At 37.9% G+C, this 20,992-nt stretch overlaps 1 protein-coding gene across 2 annotated transcripts in view; it reads left to right on the top strand.

Moving 5' to 3' along the window:
* RSRC1 (arginine and serine rich coiled-coil 1) overlaps positions 1 to 20,992 on the top strand; it is a 392,724-nt gene that overhangs the window by 74,511 nt on the left and 297,221 nt on the right. For both annotated transcript variants that reach the window (XM_023733866.1, XM_023733867.1), the window contains exon 4: positions 10,392 to 10,559. In XM_023733866.1, the coding sequence (XP_023589634.1) occupies positions 10,392 to 10,559 (168 nt within the window). The remainder of the gene's footprint in view (positions 1 to 10,391; positions 10,560 to 20,992) is intronic.

Here is a 20,992-nt window from a genome sequence, read left to right as displayed (position 1 = left end):
TAATGATATGTTATGAGTAGTTAACCTAGGAATTACAGCATGTCCTTATTGAGTCTAACATAAATTAGTACTTTCATCCCTGTCTTAGTTATCTAGTGCTGCTATAATAGAAATACCACAAGTGGGCGGTTTCATCAACAGAAGTTTATTCTCTCACAGTCTGTTAGTCCAGAAGTCCAAATTGAGGGCATCAGCTCCAGTGGAAGGCTTTCTCTCTCTGTCAGTTCTAGAGGAAGGTCCTTGTCATCAATCTTCCCTTGGTCTAGGAGCTTCTCCATGCAGGAACCCGGGGTTCTAAGGATGCTCTCTGCCCCCGGCACTGTTTTCTTAGTGGTATGAGGTCCCCCTGTCTCTCTGCTTGCTTCTGTCTTTTATATCTTAAAAGGGATTGGCCCAGGTTGTAGATTAATTCTGTAGATTGAGTCTGCATAACTGCTGCTAATCCCACCTTCTTAACGTCATAGAGATAGGCTTTACAACACACAGGAAAATCGCATCAGGTGACAGAATGGTGGACAGTCACGCAATACCGGGAATCATGACCCAGCCAAGTTGACAGATCTTTCTGAGGGACACAATTCAATCCATGACAATCCCTTTTAAAAAATAGCTTTGGTACTTGAGGATAACTTGGCTGGACATAACGTTGCGAATGCACTTTTTCCCCTAGAACTCCTCAAGAAAATATAAGGCCATTCTTTTGCAATTGAGGAGACTGATGTCAGCTTGACTATATTTCTTTGTTAGTGACTTGGTCAGAGTATTTTTTTTTTTTTTTACCCTTTATCTCTATTATGCAGTAACTTTTATTAGGATATGTCTCAGTGTTGACTATGGTCAGTCCATTTTCCCAGATACACAGTGGACCCTTTGTACATGTAGATTCTTTTAGTTCCAAAAGTTTTCTTGGATTATGATTCTAATATTAGCTCTGTTCTCTTGATTTTCCTTCTTTCAGAGCCTCAATTAGGTTGGATGTTCATTGGCTGCCTGTTTTTTCTATTATTGTCTCTGATCCTCTCTGCTATTTTTATTTTGTTTTCTTTCTCTTGGTTGTTTTCATTGCTAGCATCTATGTCTCTTATTATTTGTTCAGTCATATTCTCCTTTCAGCATCTTGTAATTAGTATTCATTTATGAGGTGATTTTTTCCTTTTTCTTTAACTTCTTCCCTAAAATGAAATAGAAATCATTTTGTATCTTCCTGTTGTTTGTCCGTTTCTGTTCAGAATTTCTGTTTTGTTTCTTTGTATTTAATTCGTGTTGCGGTGTCAAGTTATAGTCTTCTGTGCTGTGGCTTTTTTTTGGTGGAGGATAGTTGCATTGCCTGAAAAATTTTGATTCTCAACTTTCTGTTCTTATAGTTGCTTTATGTGGATATTGGATCCTTTTTTCTATTCATGATAAAGTATGCAGGATTTTCCTGAATCAGCAGTAACAATCTGTGGATGGCCTGAAGGTTTTGGGTGATGTCTTAGTTATCTAGTGAAGCTGTAACAGAAATACCATAAGTGGATGGCTTTAACAAACAAATTTGTTCTCTCACAGTTTTGGAGGGTAGAAGTCTGAATTCAGGAGTCTAACTCCCGGGGAAGGCTTTCTCTCTGTCGACTCTGGGGGAAGGTCCTCATGGGTCTTCCCCTGGCCTAGGAACTTCTCAGTGCAGGGATCAAAGGAAACGCTCTGCTTCTGCTGTGCTTTCTTGGTGGTATGAGGTCCCTCTCCTCTGCTCACTTCTCTTTTTTATATCTCAAAAGAGATTGACTCAAGATACAACCTAATCCTCTAGATTGGAGTCCTACCTCATTAACATAACTGCCTCTAATACTGCCTCAGTAACATCGTAGAGGTTAGGGTTTACAACACATAGGATTATCAGATCACAAAATGGTGGACAGCCACACAATACTGGGAACCATGGCGTAACCATGTTGACACACATTTTGGGGGAACACAATTCAGTCCATAACACTTGCTTTTAAGGTTTCTTGTTAGTACAGTGAGGCATCCCTGAGTGGTGCGAACAGTTAAGCGCTCGACTACTAACTGAAAGGTTGACCATTTGAACCCACCCAGAGGCATCTCAGAAGAAAGGCCTGACGATCTGTTTCCAAAAGGTCACAGCCTTGAAAACTCTCTGGAGTTCAGTTCTACTCTGCACACATTGAGTCTCCGTGAGTAGGAGTCGACTCAGTGGCAACTGGTTTTGATTATGAATACAGCGAGGTGAAATTTCTTTAAAAAACGGGAAATTTTAGGGTACAGCTAGGTCTATTTTCAGATCCTTTGATGTGATCTTGTTTTTCGTACAGCCTTGAACTTCAGTTCCTTGTTTTCTAGTATTTCTTCACCACTGGAGCACCTTTCCAAAGTGCATCTTTTTCCCAGAGTGTAGGTCGTTTAAAAAAAAAAAAAATTCCATTGTTACAGTTTTTGTTGGATTTTGGTAGTGGATGGAATTAGATGCCCGTGTTCAAAATGTCATCTTGACCTGGAATCTGCATTTGTGTATTCAATGTGTAATTATTTTATTCAATTATAATTTTGGTTTTATTTCATGGTAAATGTAGTCTTTATATATACTGCTCGCTTAAGAGACATGTTGAAGTATTATATTTTTTTTGAAAGACAAAAACTATGGTATTTGTTTTGATGGCATATGTTTGGAACTTATTAGCCAATTAAGAAACTTGACAAATTGGTTTTTGAGGGTAGTAATTCATTTTAGGTAGTGACATTATGGTGATTCTTCCTATTCTGTAGATATTGAAAGCATTAATCTGGTATAATAGGACATCTTGCTGTCCGTTTATTGCTTATAGATTGTGTGTTCTAGGGTGCCACATTTTTTATCACGTTTCTTTGCTTATAAAATATCTCCATATGGGCTTTGTTACTCTAGAGACTCATAGCATGCTTTCTCAGAAGAGTATTTGTTGAAGGAATGAGGGACAAATGACATCTTAAATTTCAGTATAGGTTCTTCCATTTTTTTTGTGTGTGTGTGTGTCTGATCAGGGTAGGAAATCTCTCTATGCTGATCTGTTACTGTCTTCTTGATGAATATCCTTTAAAATTGTAAGTAAAGTTACTTAATAAAGCAGATGGGTTTGTTCATATGCCTAGGATTTGAGTTTTACTCAAAGTTGTGTAAAGTCATTTTATGATAACTGAAAGTCAACAACTTAATTCATTTTTTATATCTGTGCTTGATGTTTTGGTCCCTTTTAGCAGTTTCTAATAATGTTGTTATATCCATGTTTTGGGGCTTTCTATCTTTTTTCCATGCATTCTCTCCAGAGTCACTTTTTATCTTTTGCAGCCCATAAACAAGACTAAGATGTCTACAATTACGAGGATTAAAATGATGAACATTAAGGCATTGAGGGAAAAAGTCCGAGTAGCTTATATTATAGACTGTGATATTTTAAGACTTACTTTTTTTTAAATTAAACATCAAGGGCTACTTAAATAATAAATCTTGTATTACTACCTCAGTTCATTGAGCCATACCAGCAACATTTATAGGAGACTGTTCCAGAATAGCATAGATTTCTTGTAAGAAGACATTGGGTGAATAAGAACAAGTTGCCTTTGGAAAATGGCAGGCGTTTGTGTTTTCTACAGTGGAGTCTCTGGGTTAGGGAAAACCATGAGATAGGGTTGGAGATAATTGAGTTTGCTTAATAAATTAGATAAGTTCAAAGGAGACAGAGATGGAGAAAGAAGGTGATATGGAAGGATGGGGTAATAGTTGATAGAAGGCCTCAAATGCTAATTGAGGTCTGTAGGTTAGCTATGATGGTGCTAGGTAGAGTGATCATACTTTCTGATTTCTCTGGGACAGTCCCAATTTAGGCCTATTCTAATGTTATAATCCTCCCCCACCCCCACTGACTCTCAGAAGTGTCCCCTTTTATTTTCAAAAGACTTGGATGATACACGATATGGTCTTCATATTAATAGTAAACCACTGGAGATCATGTATTTGAGTGCTAAGGGCTAGCTGTGAAGAAGACATGGATTTTAAACCTGTAGATTATTATTGTTATTGACTTACCTATATAAAGGAACTATTATTATTTTTAATTTTTTTATCATTGTTGAGAATATACACAGCAAAACATACACCAGTTCCACAGTTTCTACATGTACCATTTAGTGACATTGATTACATTCTTCGAGTTGGGCAGCCATTCTCACTCTCCTTTTCTGAGTTTTTCCTCCCCCATTAACATAAATTCACTGACCCCTAAGGTTCCTATCTAATTTCTCAAGTTGCTGTTGTCAGTTTGATCCCGTATAGATAGTTCTTAAAAGAGCATAATGCTCAAGGCAGACATTTTTTAGTAGTTAAGCTAAACTGTTGTTTGGTTTTAAGAAGACTTCATAGGATATTTTTGGTTTAAGGGTTTAAAGATTATCTCAGGGCAATAATTTCAGGGTTCATCCAACCTTCATAGCTCCAGGAAGTCTGGATTCCATGAGAATTTTAAATTCTGTTCTGAATTTTCCCCCTTTTGATCAGGATTCTTCTATAGAATCTTTGATCAAAATGTTCAGTAATTGTAGCCAGTCACCATCCAGTTCTTCTGGCCTCATGGCAAAGGAGGCTGTTGCTCATGGAGGCAATTAGCCATATATTCCATGTCCTCCTCCTATTCCTGACTCTCTTTCTTCCTCTGTTGCTCCAGGCAAATAGAGACTAATTATTGTAGCTTGGATGGCCTCTTGCAAGCTTTTAAGACCCCAGGCACTTTGTGTTGAACTAAGAGGTAGAACAGAGACAATAAACATGTTATTAGGGCCAGTGAACTGGGATGTCCCAGAAACCATGACCCTAAACTGCAAACCAAGAAACCAAATCATGTGAGGATTTTGGATGTACATAAGCAACCTCAGCAGCTACTCTTTTCTATTTTTGTTTGTTTGTTTTTATGTCCTTGTTGTAAATATATCTATCGCAACTTTCGCCAATTCAACTTTTTACAGGTGTACAACTTATTGACAGCAATTACAATAATCAGCTGTGCAACCCTACCCTTAATCAATGTGATATTCCCAACACCATTAACCTCACTTTCCCCCCTTTCTCCCACCCCTGGTAGCCACTAATGAACTTTGTTCTTTAGACATTTGCCTTTTCTTATCTTTTTGTATAAGTGAGGTCATACAATATTTGCCTTTTATGATTGGCTTATTTCATTCAGCATAGTATCATCCAGCTTCATTCGTATTGTAGCATGTATCAAGACTTCATTTCTCCTGCTGGCTGAGTAGTATTCCATTGTATATATGTGCCACGTTTAGTTTATCCATTCATCCGTTGATGGACATTTAGATTATTTCCACCTTTTGGCTATAGTGAATGGTGCTGCAGTGAACATTGGTGTTCAGGTCTCTGTTTGAGTCTCTGCTTTCAGGTCTTTTGGGTATATCCCTAGGAGTAGACTTGCTGGATCATATGGTAGTTTTTTTGTTGCATTTTGTTTTGTGTTTTGAGGAACTGCCACACTGTTTTCCACAATGACTGTAGCATTTGGCATTCCCAACAGCAATGGGTAAGGGTTCCAATTTCCCCATGTCCTCGCCAATATTTGTTATTTCCTGTTTTTTTTTTTTTTTTAAATCTTAGCCATCCTTACCTGTTGCCGTCTAGTTGATTTCAACTCATAGTGACCTTATAGGACAGGGTAGAAGTGCCCCATAGGGTTACCATGGAGCGGCTGGTGGATTTGAACTGCTGACCTTTTGGTTAGCAGCCAGGCTCTTTAACCATTGTGCCACCAGGGCTCCATAGTCATCCTAGTGAGAGTGAAATGGTATCTCATTGTGGTTTTGATTTGCATCATTCTGATGGCTAATGATGATGAGCATCTTTTTCATGTGTTTGGTGGCCATTTGAATGTCCTCTTTGGTAGAAAGTGTATTCAGGTTCTTTGCTCATTTTGTGATTGAGTTATTTGTCTTTCTGTTGTTAAGCTTTCCAAGTTATATATGTATATTGGTTATTAGATTCTTGTTGGATTATGTGGTTTCCAAAGACATTCTCCCAATTGAGAGCTTATCTTTTCACTTTTTTGGTAAAGTCTTTTGATGAACAAAAGTTTTTAATTTTTATGAGGTCCCATTTACTTCTTTTGTTTTAAAGCAACTGTTATTCTTGTTGGAGCCTTGATGGCGCAGTGGTTAAGCATCTGGCTGCTAACTGAAAGGTCAACAGTTCAAATCCACCAGCCGCTGCTTGGAAACCCAGTGGGGCAGTTCTGCTCTGCCCTGTAGGGTCGTTATTTGTTCAAAAAAGAAGCTCTTAGTTTTGTTAGAGTTTAAACACTGTTCTTTTGATATGCTACATTATCATTAGTTAGATGAAAACTAATTGACATTTTGGTCTTAAGCAACATAGAACCTAATTATGATAATATACTGTGAGTTTATATAGACTTAAGGTTGGTCAATCGGTCTGCCTGGCGGCCCACCTGCCCGCCAGCCCCCTCTATCTAGTGGCTGAGTCTAGCACAAAAAAGACCCCCCTCCATTTTTGTTATTAATTTCTTTTACTCAGAAAACTTGAAATTCTGACTGATTATGTTAAGAGATTTTAGGAATAATGGTTAACATTTCTATATATCCACATAAGATGGACGATTTAATGAGACGTGAACAGGATAACGGCTGTGGGGCAATGCCTTGTAATGATAAATTAAAGCTTTGTTTTTATGTGGAAACATGTTCATGTGTCAAAATTAAGACAAGGAGTCGTCACAGAAACTTATTATAGACAAAATGAGGGGAACTTACTTTTGTGAGTTAGGGCAGTAAAGTACCTACACCCGTGTTGACATTTCTAGCGGTGATTACAGTAACTTCTCAAAATCACGTTTGACATTGTGGCCTTTAACAACGGTCTTCAGTCACTGAGTGAGCAGCTGGGGTGGAAAGGGACAGACATTATTGTCTCTAAAACCCATGTAATTCTCTTCAAGACCTGTAAATATCCTAAGTATCTAGGGCTAGTTAATGCAATCTCTTCACCATTCACATTCCTTACTCTTTAAAAATTGGTTTTGCTCTTTCCTTTTTTGCTTGATCAGTCTTGTTAGGGCTTTGTCAGTTTTGTTGCTGTTCTCAAAGACCCAGATTACAGCTTTGTTAATTTTCTCTATTGCTTTGTATTTCATTGACTTTTGCTCTTTTCTTTAATACTTTCTTCTACCTACTTTGCTGTGTTTCTAACTTCTTAAGATTGGACTCTTCCTTGGTCATTACTTTTAGACCTTTCATCTTTTCTAATATAAGCATTTAAAGCTATCAGTTTCTCTTTACACAATGCTTTGGTTGCATCCCAGAGGTTCTCATATATTGTATTTTCATTGTTCAGTTTGAAACATTTTCTAACTTCCCTTATTTCTTCTTTGATCCATGAATTATTTAGAAGTATATTATTTAATTTCCATATATTTGGAGTTTTTCTAGATGTCTGTTACTGAGTTCTAATTGATTTTTGTGGTCAGATAAAGGTATTCTTTATTTCTTCATGTGAATTGACCCTTTTATCATCAGGAAGTATTGATTTTTATTTCACTGGTACTCTTTGTTTCTGAAGTTTGGTTTATCTGAGATTAATATATTCACTCTAGCCTTCCTGTGCCCATTGTTTGCAAGATGTATCTATTTTTGACCATTTACTTTCAACCTATCTGTGTCTTTATAGTTCAAGTATATCTCATGTAGACAATATATGGTTGTGAGTTGTTCTTTAAATCATTTGAACAAGCTCTGCCTTTTAATTAAAGTATTAAGTCCATGAATGTTTAATGTACTTATTGATTGGATTGGATTAAAGTCTACCATTTTATTATTTATTTCAAATTTGCCCACTCTGTTTTTTTGTTTTTTCATTCATCTGATCCCGTGTCATTTTGGATTAATGAATGTTTTTAGGAATTTCCTTTCAATTCAGCTGTTGGCTTTTTAGATATACTTCACATTTCTTCTTTTTTTAAAAAGTAGTTGCTGTAAGTAATACATACCCTTAACATTTCAGTGTACTTAGACATTACTATTTTTGCCCATAAAATGTAGAAACTTTACAACCGCATAGGTTCATTTACCTGCCGCATATTTTGCGCCATAGAGGCTATATGCATTTACATTCTTTATAAACTCTAAAATAAAACACTGTAATTTTTACTGGGAAGCTTATGTATGTATTTAAATCAGTTAAGAGAAATAAAGATCTTCAAATATTAATCTCTGTAGTTTCCATTCCCAGTGGTCTTCATTCCTTCCTAAAGATCCGAGTTCCCGTGTGTTATCATTTCTCTTCAGCCCAAGGAACTTTTTTTAGTGTTTATCGCAATGCTGGCCTGTTGTTTATGAGTATTTTTTTACTTTTCATGTATCTTAGGAATGTCTTTCTTTTACATTCATTTTTTGAGGGATATTTTTGTTAGGTATAAAAATTGGGGTTGAGTTTTGTCTTATTTTTTTCCTTGCATCATATTAAGAATTTTGTTCTGTCTTTTTTTTTAAAATAATTTATTTGTTGTTGAAAATATACACAATAGAACATACACCAATTCAACAATTTCTATATGTACAGTTTAGTGACATTGATTACAGTCTTCAAGTTGTGCAACCATTCTCACTCTCCTTTTCCGAATTGTTCTCCCCCATTAACATAAACTCACCCCCTGCCCCGCCCCCGCCAGGCTTCCTTGTTCTGTCTTTTGATCTCTGATGTTTCCGATGAGAAGCCCCAGTATACATGTGTGATTTTCTTTGAAAACTTTCGGGGTTTCTCTTTAGTTTTCTTCATTTTGATTATGCTGTTGCTAGTTATGGTCCTCTTCATATTTATCTTACTTGGGGTTCACGGAACTTCTAGAATCTGTAAATCTGTCTGTTGCTAAACTTGGGAGATATTGGGTAGTACTGTAAAAAAAAATAGTTTTCTGCCTCCTTATCTACCTTCTTTCCTGCTGGGTTTTAAACAGACATAGTAGAGATTTTAATATTTTCCTCTGATTGGGTAATTTCTCTTGATCGCTTTTCAAGTACTCATTCTTTCCTGTTATCACTAATCTGCTGTTAATCTCATTCAGGAAATTTTAAATTTCAGTGACTGTATTTTTCATTTAGACAATTTCTGTTTCTTACTTTCTGTTTTTCTGCTGAGATTTCTTATCTTTCTGTTCATTACAAGCACAGTTACAATTACTGCTTCAATCCTCACCTGCGTTTCCAGTGTCTGGCTTCATCTCAGTGTTGGTCTCCGTTCACTCTTTTCTCTGAGAGTGGGTCACATTTTTCCTGTTTTTTTGTATATCTAGTAATTATGCATTTATCCTGGATGTGGTGAATGTCATGTTGTGGATACCCTGAAGAGTGCTGATTTTTTTGTTTACTTGTTTCTTTTAGCAGGAAATTAAGTTTTTTGTTTTGATTGCAAAAATTCTGTCTCTATAGTGGCAGCTGAAATGTCAGTTGAATTCTTCTACCTTAGCTGGTTGGAGTCTGTCCTTCATATGCATGATTTCGGGCTTAGCTAGAGATTTGTGTAGAGTTTATACATAGAATTTTTCATTTTTTTTCTGACTTTTGTCCACTATTGCCCTTTCATTTTCCTGTCGTGGTTGCTCTGCGTCTGTCTTCTGGTGTTTTAGGCCAGAAAGCCTGCAGGTTTTCTGTTGGAGTTCAGCTGTCCTGCATGGCCGACACCTGGGTCTGCACTTGGGCTAGAAACTGATGAAGTGGGAAACTTTCTCACTGCTGTTTTCTTTCGTCCAAGTGTTGACACCACTACAGAATATGCCTGCTTTTGGTTCCTCTCAGTTGTTTTTTGTAATTGTTACCGGTAGGATCATTGGTCTGGTAGGCAGTCCTGTAAGCCAGCAGGACCTGCAATGTTTACTTTTGGGCACGTGGTGTATCCTGCCTAGTCTTGTCTTCGTTTTATACAAAAGACTAGCTGGGTTAGAATAGAGTGGATGAATGGTTTTATTGGAAAAATTAGAAATAGGGTTAAATAGATACGGAAGCAGAGAATGTAGCGATAGGTAAAACCCTATCCTTGGGGATCAAATTAGATACATTTAGGTTTTATCTGAGGAGATTTGAGTAATCAAGACTTGATTTGAACTCCTAAGATTTTTACTTTTTAACCGAACCTTAATTTCCTGCAAAGTTGGCAGTATATATTTCCCTCATACATCGTTTTAACTGAGGGGACTTATTCATAAAGACACCTATTCAGATACTTGCTTCACACAGTTTAATTTATGACTAAAACTAAGGACTCCTTTCTATCAGAGATAATTATTAGATCTAATACATTCCATTATGCAAAATATACACTAAGTTTATTTAATAAATTCTGCTTATTGTAGGTCCAGGTCAAGACCCCGCCCACGTTCCCATAGTCGAAGCAGTGAAAGGTCCAGTCACAGAAGAACCCGCAGTCGATCTCGGGATAGAGAGCGACGTAAAGCCAGAGAGAAGGAGAAGAGGGAGAAGGAGAAGGGGAAGGACAAGGATGTGCACGGCACCAAGCGAGGGTAAGCTGAAGCAGATCCTATGCGGTGATGACTTCGTGACTCCATGGCAAGATTGAAACTAAAGTTTTATTCTCTGAGATTTTTCTTATTCTCAGTCCTGTGGCTAAGAATTGCTGGAAGAGTGGAAGAAGGTGGAAAAAGGAGAGAATACAGAGGAGAAAGGAGGAAAGATAAACCAGATAGTTATCTCAGATGTTCGCTGTGGCACCTTCCCGTTTCTGTTTCCGTTTAACACTAATGGAGCAAATTTTAGAAACACAAGGTAAACAGCAGTGTTAAAGCTTGGTATGTGAGTAAAGGAAAGTGTATAGTATTCTTTAGGAAAGTTCTGCATTCGGTTTCCTTTTTCATGAGTATGAATTTAAAATCTGAAGACTGTTTAGTGATTAAAGATTTCTATTAGCTTATTGTAAATCTGGAAACGCTGGTGGCATAGTGGTTAAAAGCTACAACTGCTAACCAGAAGGACGGCAGTTCGAATCCACCAGGCGCCCCTTGGAAACCGTATGGAGCAGTTCTCCTCTGTCCTGTAGGGTCAGTGTAAGTCGGAATCGACTTGATGGCAGCGGGTTTGGTTTTTGTTTTTTAATTATAAAGCTGTTAGGGGAAAAGGATAAAGGGAAAACACAGAGAGGGAACCATATTATTGGTTGTTGTATGCCATCAAGTCAATTCTGACTCACAGCAACCCTATAGAACAGAGCAGAACTGCCCTGTAGGGTTTCCTAGGCTGTAGTCTTTATAGGAGCAGATCACCAGGTCTTTTCTCCCAAGGAGCGGCTGTTAGGTTTGAACTGCAGACCTTTTGGTTAGCAGCTGAGCACTAACCGCTGTGCCACCAGGGTTCCTTGTACTATTTATTGGTTAGGCCTCTTTTCACATAGAATGGGAACTTGGTCAGTTTTAGAGTGTATGAGACCCAGAATGTATTTTTAATAAAATTGTATTACTGAGACAGTAGTTATAATTCTGTCCATTTCAAGGTTGAAACCCACTCATAACTCTTCATCAAATTAGAAGATGTTAAAATGAAACAAAATCTCGTTTACCAGCTTAAATGTTCAGCTTCTTTTACTTGAAATTTGCATTAGTATCTTTTATTCTGTGAAGCAGAGCATCTTGAAATTTATTCCCTTTGTCGGTCTTTCCACACCCTGTGCGAAGACATTTCCTCTAATATTCTATATAAAATTTATCGTGTCAGTTTTCAGCACTACATCGAAGAGCTCACGAGAATTTTGAGTATAGTTTCCTGAGATCTTGCTTCTGTAAAGAATTATTTATATTAAAGGGTTTGTAACTCTTCCCTCATCCCTTTTTTTTCACTGTTTATTTTTTACTTCTAGATTTACAGTGATGTTATATAAACCTGCCTGCATTGTTGGATTTTAAGTATTCTGTGAAATGTTAAATTTGTGGAAGAGTTGGGAAGAGGGTAACATTGTTATGTGACTTTCTCTGTCCTGTTCACCCCATGATCATTAATACACATGGAGTAATTGTGTTCCTGTGAAATTATGAGCTCTGTCCTTTTCTGTTTTAAAGGATTGTTGAATGATACAGGAGAGACATACGGGTTGGATATTTGGCTATCAGATCGGAGGTTGAGTTCCAGAGTTGGTAGAGTAGAGTGAGGGCTTGGAAGTGTACAGGGGACATCTTTTGGAAACCGAGAAAGTCAGGAGAATGATAGATTTGAAGGGAAGACTCAGAGTAGGGTTCTGAGATTGGAAAATATGGATTAAGAGGAAGAATAAGTTACGTCAATCAAGGAGCCGCTTTGCTTTTCTCCTTTTTTCTTTTGTTTTACAGTTTTTAGTTACCACCTGAGGTATCTGCAGTGAGGAGTATGCCTTGTGATTTTTACTGATCGTTAAGTTTTTACTTCCCACCTCACCAAGTTTTACATTTTTGGAAAAATACTTAGACAATTGTATAAAACTGATATCACATATAACATTATTTGGGGATGCTGACTTGATGACTGCCAACAGTAACACCAGCAACAGAGGTAAGGAAAACCAGGGAGCGATTAAAAGAGGGAAATGGGATGGTTTCAGGAAAGGTTCTTACATGGTGACATTGATCTGGAAGGGCCAGGCCAGATTTACAGGTTAGACTCATCACAGAGAGTTGATTGTGTTCTAGTGGATGGATGCCTGAATTCCAGGTTCACAAGATAATCGTCTTGTATTTGTCCTTGTTTGTTAAATCCCAGCAAAGGCAATGAACAATGTAAAAACAGTAGGTCTTAGTTGCAGGGCCCTGGATCTCGGTGCCAGAGAGCTGTGCCTAGCCTGATTCAGTCAGCTCCGTCACCTCTGTGATTTCAGTGGACCGTGTGGTATAGTAGTATCGGGGAGTAGTGTGTTGACGCGCCCTCGTCCGTTAGTGCTGGGGAGGTACAGATTCTTGCGTTTTGTTTCTCGGTATGATCGAAATCAGGATTACCTATTTATTTTTGTTTTTGCCAGCGTATACATTTAATATGGTGGTATTTATTTATATATGTGCAAATATCCCGTGCTGGGTTTCAGAAACAATTTATTACTTTGTTTTAAAGCTTACATGTTTATTTCCTCAATGTGACTTTTAAGGCATTTGAGGGTAGAGAATATGTCTTATACTCATTTGTATCACTCCGAGTATCTAATGTGCGTGTTAAAAAACCAAACCAGTTGTCATGATTTCGATTCTCTCTCATGGTGAACCATGTGTCTCAGAGTAAAGTGGTGCTCCATTGGGTTTTCAGTGGCTGTGATCTTTCAGATGTAGATCACCAGACCTTGCTTCTGAGGTGCCTCTGGGTGGCTTTGAACTGCCAACCTTTTGTTTAGTAGGGGAGCACCTAACCCTTTGTACAACCCATGTCTGTGTACTTGTTGGATGTTGATAAACATTTACTGATTATTGATTAGATACGCTCATCCATTCATTTGCTCACGTGTTCAGTCAACAGTGTTTTAATGCCTTTTGTTTGTCAGGCACTATGTTGGTAATAGAGACATAATGGTAGCGACAGTTCTGCTTACAGCTTTCCTGTGAGTGGGAATATGTAGAAGGGAGGATGTACAAGTAATTACAGTGAAACTAGATAATGTTTCAAGAGGAATGGAAAAGCAACCATGGAAATACATCAGTTAGGTGATGTTGTTATAAATAACAAAGCCTAATTACCAGTAGCTTAAATCAAGGGTCAGCAAACTCTCTTGTAAAGGGGCCCATAGTAAATCATTTAGGCTTTCCTGCTCATATAGTCCCTGCTGCAGCTGCTTAACTCTGCCTTTTAGCATGAAAGCAGCCAGAGATAGTACTATATAAGTGTGTTCCAACAGAAGTTTTTATAAAAATCATCTCTGGACTAGCTTTGGTCTGAGGGTTGTCATTTGCTAGTCCCTGGCTTCAACTGAGTCTCCTTGCTGCTCCTACAGCAGGCAGTGTGGAGGTGGGCAGACCCAGACCCATTCTTATCATCCCACCACACTGGCTTCACCTTCAGTCTTAACACATTCTGGTTGCAAGATGGCTGCTGCAGCTCCAGACATTTCATCCTTATACAGTAGCGTCCTCAAGCAGGAAGGAGGAGGACAGAGTCAGAAGGCTGTTTGCCTTAGGTATTTCTCCCTTTCTTCCTGGAGTGGCCTCACGTGCAAATCCGTGAATTTCTTCTTCCTTTTTCTGGATGGACCGTGTTGTTGATTCATTAGCATTGAACAGCCTGAATGGCCAACGGCACTGTGACTCATGCTTTAACAGGCATATTTTCTGCGTAAGGCACATCCCAGGCTTCTGCGCTTAGGAAATTAGGTATCACTTCGGCACTACGCTTGGGAGCCATCTTAAACAGCAGAATCACCAACAAAAAACACAAAAATATGAAAAAACATAGCACTGAATGGCCATGGAAAGGATATTGTTTGCAGCTTCAGAGCTGAAATGAGAGGGTGGAGCATGGCCTGGTTTGACCTCAGCTGGGGATGAGCCATCGGGTGACTCAGTTCAGAAGTGCTGTATTGATCTTTGCGCTACAAATAAGCTTTAGTAAACAGGAGAATTAGTAAATCAGATTTCACAAATAGTGAGGATCGATTGTATTTACAGTGACCTACAAGGCCCTAGAAGGAGCCCTGATGGTGCAGTGGTTAAAGTGCTCGGCTGTACACCGAAAGATTGGCTGTTCAAACCCACCAGCTGCTGCCTGGGTGAAAAGACTCGCGGTCTGCTCCCAAAAACATTACAGCCTGGAAAACCCTATGGGGCCGTTCTGCTCTGTCCTACAGGGTTGCTGTAAGTCGGAATCAGCTCGACGGCATGCGACAACATAAGGTCCTAGATGAGTTGGCTTTGTTACTTCTCTGATCTCAGCTCCTCCTATTCTCTCCACTCACTCAGCTCCAGCCATGTGGTCTTACTGATTCTCTTACATGCCAGGCACAATCCGCATTAGGGCCTTTGCACTGCCTTTTCCCCCTTCCCCAGGTCAGTGTGGCTGATTCCTTTGTCGGCTTTAATTCTTTGTTCACCTTCAGCTTCTCAGAAACTGTCCTGACCACCATGTTTGATACTACTACCTGCCCACCCTCCCTTTTTAATAATATTTAACCACTGTTTAACCTACATTATTTTTTTACTTATTATTTTTTTATCATTTACTGAATATCACACTGGGCCTAAAATCTACACTCCATGATGGTAGAGATGTTTGTCTTTTTGTTCAAAGATATGTCAAGCATGAATACAAGATGTGGGCACCTGATAGGCATGCAGTTATTTGTTGAATGAGTTGGCGTCCTTCAATCATAGTTTATTCTTGGGACTTGGGAATATTCCCACCTGAACAGCAGCTTAGAAATTCTGGTGAGTAAGCAGCCAACAGGGTCCTCCATGAACGTTAAGCTGGTTGGTCTAGACTAGTCACCATGTCAGAGAAGGATTCTCCAACGAAGTGATGTTTGCACATTGAAAGACTTGGAGGTCAGCAAGGGGGTGTGGTGTGTTTGAGGAACTGAAATCTATTTCGAGTAGAAGAGAAATAATGATTAGAGGTGATTCTGGGAGGTCCTTATAAATTACGTAGAGGAGTTTGGGGTCAGTCCTAAAGGCAGTGGGAAGTTAATGAAGAGTTTTAAGTAAAATGATAATATGATCAGGTTTGCATGGGGTATGAACAGAATGCTTTACTTACACTGGATATACTAATAATAAGCATCTAGCATTTTAAATGTATTTTCTAAGTATCAGGAATTTTGCTAAGCAGTTGACATGCATTATCTCATTTAATCTTCATAATAACCTCTTGAAATAGGTACTTTTATTAAGAATCAATAAATTTTATGCAGATGAAGCTTAGGCTTGTGGTCATAGAGCTAGTACGTAGCAGAGCGAAGCTTCTAATTCAAGTTACTGACCGTAGCACCTTGACTTTTTTTTTCCTTTTACCTTGACTTTTAACCAGTACACTATCTCCCTTCTTTTGTAATTCCTAATTCTTGATGATGAGGGAAAGTGTTTGATGTCAAGTGATATGCTGTTGCTCAGTCTTTCCTAGAAAATAGCAAAGAGAGCTGAAAAGCTATTCTGTACCTGATTTTCCTCTGATCAGACCACATACCTGTCATTGGTAAAAGATTCCTTCCTTTCTCCCTCTCTCTTCCTTTCTTAATTTTCCACCTTTTATTTTGAATTATATTTAATACAACCATAAAACTTTTTTAGCCTTAATTAAATTTGTCTTAGTGAAGTTTTCATCAGCTCTCTGTTTCCAAGGCGTTCAAAACAAAGAACATATGTGGGTGGAGAGAAAGGAAACAAGGTTCACAAACAGTTGTGCAACCCAGTGACAGGCGTTTTAGCTTGTGCTTGTAAATAACCAAGGTGCTTCTTCACACGTGAAAAAATAACCCTTGTGCTTCTGCTCTTCATGCAGGAGAATATTTGTTTTTATCGAAACAATTTGGCAGTATCAGTTTATGTAAATATTAATAGAATGCAAAACATACGTTTATGAAGCACAAAGCAAAAGGGTGCAATAAGGGTGAAGCAAGGTCAGGTGTGTTTTATAAGTTGAGAAAGAGAAAAACGAGAGAAAGGAATGCTGAGATACAGCTGAATGATCCTGATTAATGAGGGCATCATGATAAATGGAGGAAAGACCGACGTTGTCAAGGATTTCATTTTACTTGGATCCACAAACAACGCCCATGGAAGCAGCAGTCAAGAAATGAAACGATGTATTGCATTGGCCATATCTGCTGCAAAAGACCTCTTTAATGTGTTAAAAAGCAAAGATGTCACCTTGAGGACTTAAGATGTGCCTAACCCAAGCCATATAGTAGGGTTACTAAGTGGAAACTGTACACTTAACATTATTTTGTCAAACAAACTTCTGTTGAGAATCAAAAATTAGAAATATTAAACTTACCATGGACTCTCATAATTTCAACTTGGTTTGGTGATGGTGAACATTGCACACCCCATCTGGGTCTTTTGTAGATTAGTGTATTACTGGGCCTTCTATATAAATATCTTTATCTTGAAAAATCAGTTGTTTATGCGTATATAAATAGACACCAGCAACATCTTGGTATTTACTCTTCAGATAGTACTATTCTTAAGAGTAGAGTTTGGAAGCATTAGATTCAAGTCTATTTTCAGTCCTGGTTTGAATCACCAACCAAGAAACTTTGGTTTAAATTATTTGTTTCCTAGTGAATTGTTTCTTCTTAATTTGAGTGACTTTAAGATTCGTTAGAAACCTAAATAAAGTATTTCTAAGTGTGTCCTCCTTTATGTCCTACCATGAGAGGTTTTCCCTTTTTTTATTCGCTTATTAGCTTTTCAGTTCTCTTAAAAGTACCCATCAAGACTTGGGATATTTTACTCAGACATTTGAGTTTATACTTTATTACATTATTTTCTTTACGTAACTTTCTGAAGCTTTGTACTTTTAGAGAGAGGTAAGAATTTCTCTCTGAATGTACAAACTCACAGCCTGACACCTGAAACAGTTGTTTTTGATGAGTAATGAGAGGGGAATATATTTAAAAAGAGTTTCTTATACTAAGCTGTGGTTCCTGATAGACCGATTGGCTTCCCTAAATCTTTCTAAAGAATATATGGAGAGTCTACTGGAATGGCCATGGAACTGGACTTCAAATGTAGCTCATGGTTTGTGGTTACCAATTTATAAAATCTTTCATTAAAAATTGAATCTACAGTATAATTACAAGTTATATTTCTTATATCACAACTATTTTACATACGTCTTCACAGACTAAAACCACAGAAAGCATTAGGACAGGGTAGAACTGCCCCATAGGTTTCCAGGGCACAGTTGGTGGATTCAAACCGCTGACTTTTTGGTTAGCGGGCAGGCTCTCGACCACTGCATCACCAGGGCTCCTCAACAGAGGCAGCCTGTGCTTTTTATTCATAGAAATTCATAGAAATTACTGTCTTTAGCATCTAGCCATTCTGAATAGTATAGCTTAAAAAAAAAAAGTAAGCTTCCTGGAAAGTTTCAATTAAATTTTTAACAGTACAAATTTTGCTCATTTCAGGTCCTTTAACTTTTTTTCCTGACAGTGCGAGTCATTCTCTTTAAACCTTAATTTATTCTTCTGTAAAATGGGGATAAGGATACTTGAAAAGCTTTGGATATTAATACTGTGTATAAGAAGACTGATACTATGCAGTCATCATCATCTGTATATATGTGTATACATGTATGTACGTGTGTATATACGTATGTATGTATGTTATGGCTTCAACCTTGGCAATGTTCCAAAGTCTTCTATTGTAGAATTTCATGCAATAAATTCCTGTTAATAAGGTTTTTCTTACCTAGAACTTGACAGGAGATGTTGGAAATGATTTGGAAATGCTGAACTCTTGAGTTTTGATAGCAGTTGCATGCTCGTAGAGCCTGTCATAGTCTTCCTTACCTCTTACTTCTTTATGCAGCAGGAAGTCATTTATGCTAATTTACCCCTATTTGCATATAGGTTGTACAGTTCTGTGGTGCAGAGCTTGTTTAGAACTCCTTTTAAGTGTCTGTTTGGATCAAAGCAGGGCTGTGTGATAGCTGTTGTCTGACACCAAGCTGTGTGGTGTTGTTTTCATTAAACATTTATCACACTTCCAATGTGACAGCAGGCAACTTTGTGCCAGCATAACATGTTTTCATGCAAAATTTATTGAAAAAGACAAGACTTTGTAAAGAGATCTTGTTGCTTTTCACCAGTGGCGAAGGGTAAATGTTGGGTTTGAAAGAAGTATACCTTTAACACAAGTCATTGTAACATACAAAAGAAGCTTCCTACTGTCAACTTTGTTGAGGAGATAAACAAATACAACTTTATATAAGTGTCTTTCCTGGATTTTTCTTCCTTTTTAAATTAAATCCTATATAGTTTGTGAATTGACTGCATCTCATCGTAACAGTGGTCCATTATGTTTTTGGGTATTTCATATTGCAGTGAAATTTACCACCCAGTTTACATGGTGTAGTTTTGAGTATTTGTGTTAGTTTTCTTCTTTTTTCTAGTAGGTATTCATTTTGATTCAACAGAAATGATCTGTAATTTTTTTTTTCCTCCTCAGAAAGATGAGGTCAAGAAAGGGAACCCAGCATAAAAAGTATAATCAGCAAAAACAGGAGACAAGGACTTAATCAGTTCTCCTCAGATCACCACCTTTCTCCTATTAATTATACATTTGAATTGTCACAGAACTTGCTCAGTGGGACTTGACTTGAATTTTGCCCATAGAGGATTAAATAGCAGGCATTGTGGGTTTGTTCTTCCTCTTGTTGGTTGCCTGACTGTAGGGGACAAATCTTTGGAATGAGAGAAGGTGCTTTCATTTCCCTTTTATAGGCCACAGGAGGCTCAGAAATTAGGGGTATGGGAAGTTAGTGAGAGAATCAAAGTAGCCTTGTGCTGTACTTTTTAGTAAGTTTTATCATGTGGACTATAAAAAATTTGGTAAGACTGTAAGAGGTATTACAAAAAAAAAAAATGTTGACATGAACATTCAGGAATAAAACGAAAGAAGTCATGAGTTGTAGTGTAATGAAAGGAGCCTTGTCTTTTGACCCATGTAGACTCCACACAAGACTTCAAATTCTGATTCTGTGCTTTGTAGCTATTAAAGGATAATTAAAAACTATATATATATATATATACACACACACATATATATATAATCATGACTCATTACAAATATAAAATAAACACATATGAAAGGTATTACTTAAGTCATTAATTAATAAGGGAGCCAGTAAGATGTTATAAATGGTTCACAGGAGAATCGAAATGGCAGACTCATGTATAGGCCACCAGATATAGGGACCTGAAATTGCTTAATAGATTTAAAACTGACTTCTTCTATAGGCGGAAGGGAAATCAATCGCATCTCCACTGGACAACATTTATTTGCATATCTATGGACAAGAAAATTTGCATTGCTATCAAGTATCTGGTTCCTCATGAGCACAGTTAAGTGTTCTGAAATTCCTATTCTTCGCAGTGTTATCCACAGTTTGTTATGATCCACACAGTTGAATACATTTGCATAGTCAGTAAAACACAGGCAAATGTCTTTGTGGTATTCTCTGCTTTCAGCTAAGATCCGTCTGACATCAGCAGTGATACCTCTCATTCCATGTCCTCTTCTGAACCTGTACGTAGGCCAGAGGCAGTCATTCGAACAGAACAAGGGGATACTGCATTCTTTAAAATCAGGGAAGATGTGCTTCAAGGTTGTATCCTTTCACCATGCTTATTTAATCTGTATGCTGAGCAAATAATCCGAGAAGCTGGACTATACGAGGTAGAACATGGCATCAGAATTGAAGGAAGACTTATTAACAACCTGCTATGTACAGATGACACAACCTTGCTTGCTGTAAGTGAAGAGGACTTAAAGCACTTACTGATGAACATCAAAGACTATAGCCTTCAGTATGGATTATACCTCAACATAAGGAAAATAAAAATCCCCACTACTCGACCAATAAGCAACATCATGATAAATGGAGGAAAGATTGAAGTTCTCAAAGATTTCATTTTTCTTGGATCCACAATCAATGCCCATGGAAGCAGCAGTCAGGAAGTTAAACGATGTATTGCATCGGGCAAATCTGCTGCAGAAGACCTCTTTAAAGTGTTAAATAGCAAAGATGTCACTTTGAGGACTAAGGTGTGCCTGACCCAAGCCATGGTATTTTCAGTTACCCTTATGCATGCGAAAGCTAGACAGTGAATAAGAAAGACCAAAGAAGAATTGATGACTATATGTGGACTGCCAGAAAAAATGGGCAAGTCTGTGTTGGAAGAAGTATAGCCAGAGTACTACTTGGAAGTGAGGATGACCAGACTTCATCTCACATACTTTGGACATGTTATCAGGAGGGACCAGTTCCTGGAGAAGGA

Source organism: Trichechus manatus, unplaced genomic scaffold (assembly GCF_000243295.1).
Source record: "Trichechus manatus latirostris isolate Lorelei unplaced genomic scaffold, TriManLat1.0 scaffold00062, whole genome shotgun sequence".
In the NCBI taxonomy this organism is placed as follows: Eukaryota; Metazoa; Chordata; class Mammalia; order Sirenia; family Trichechidae; genus Trichechus; species Trichechus manatus.
The sequence above is the reverse complement of the archived record's forward strand: the minus strand, read 5'-3'. Positions and strand labels throughout refer to the sequence as shown.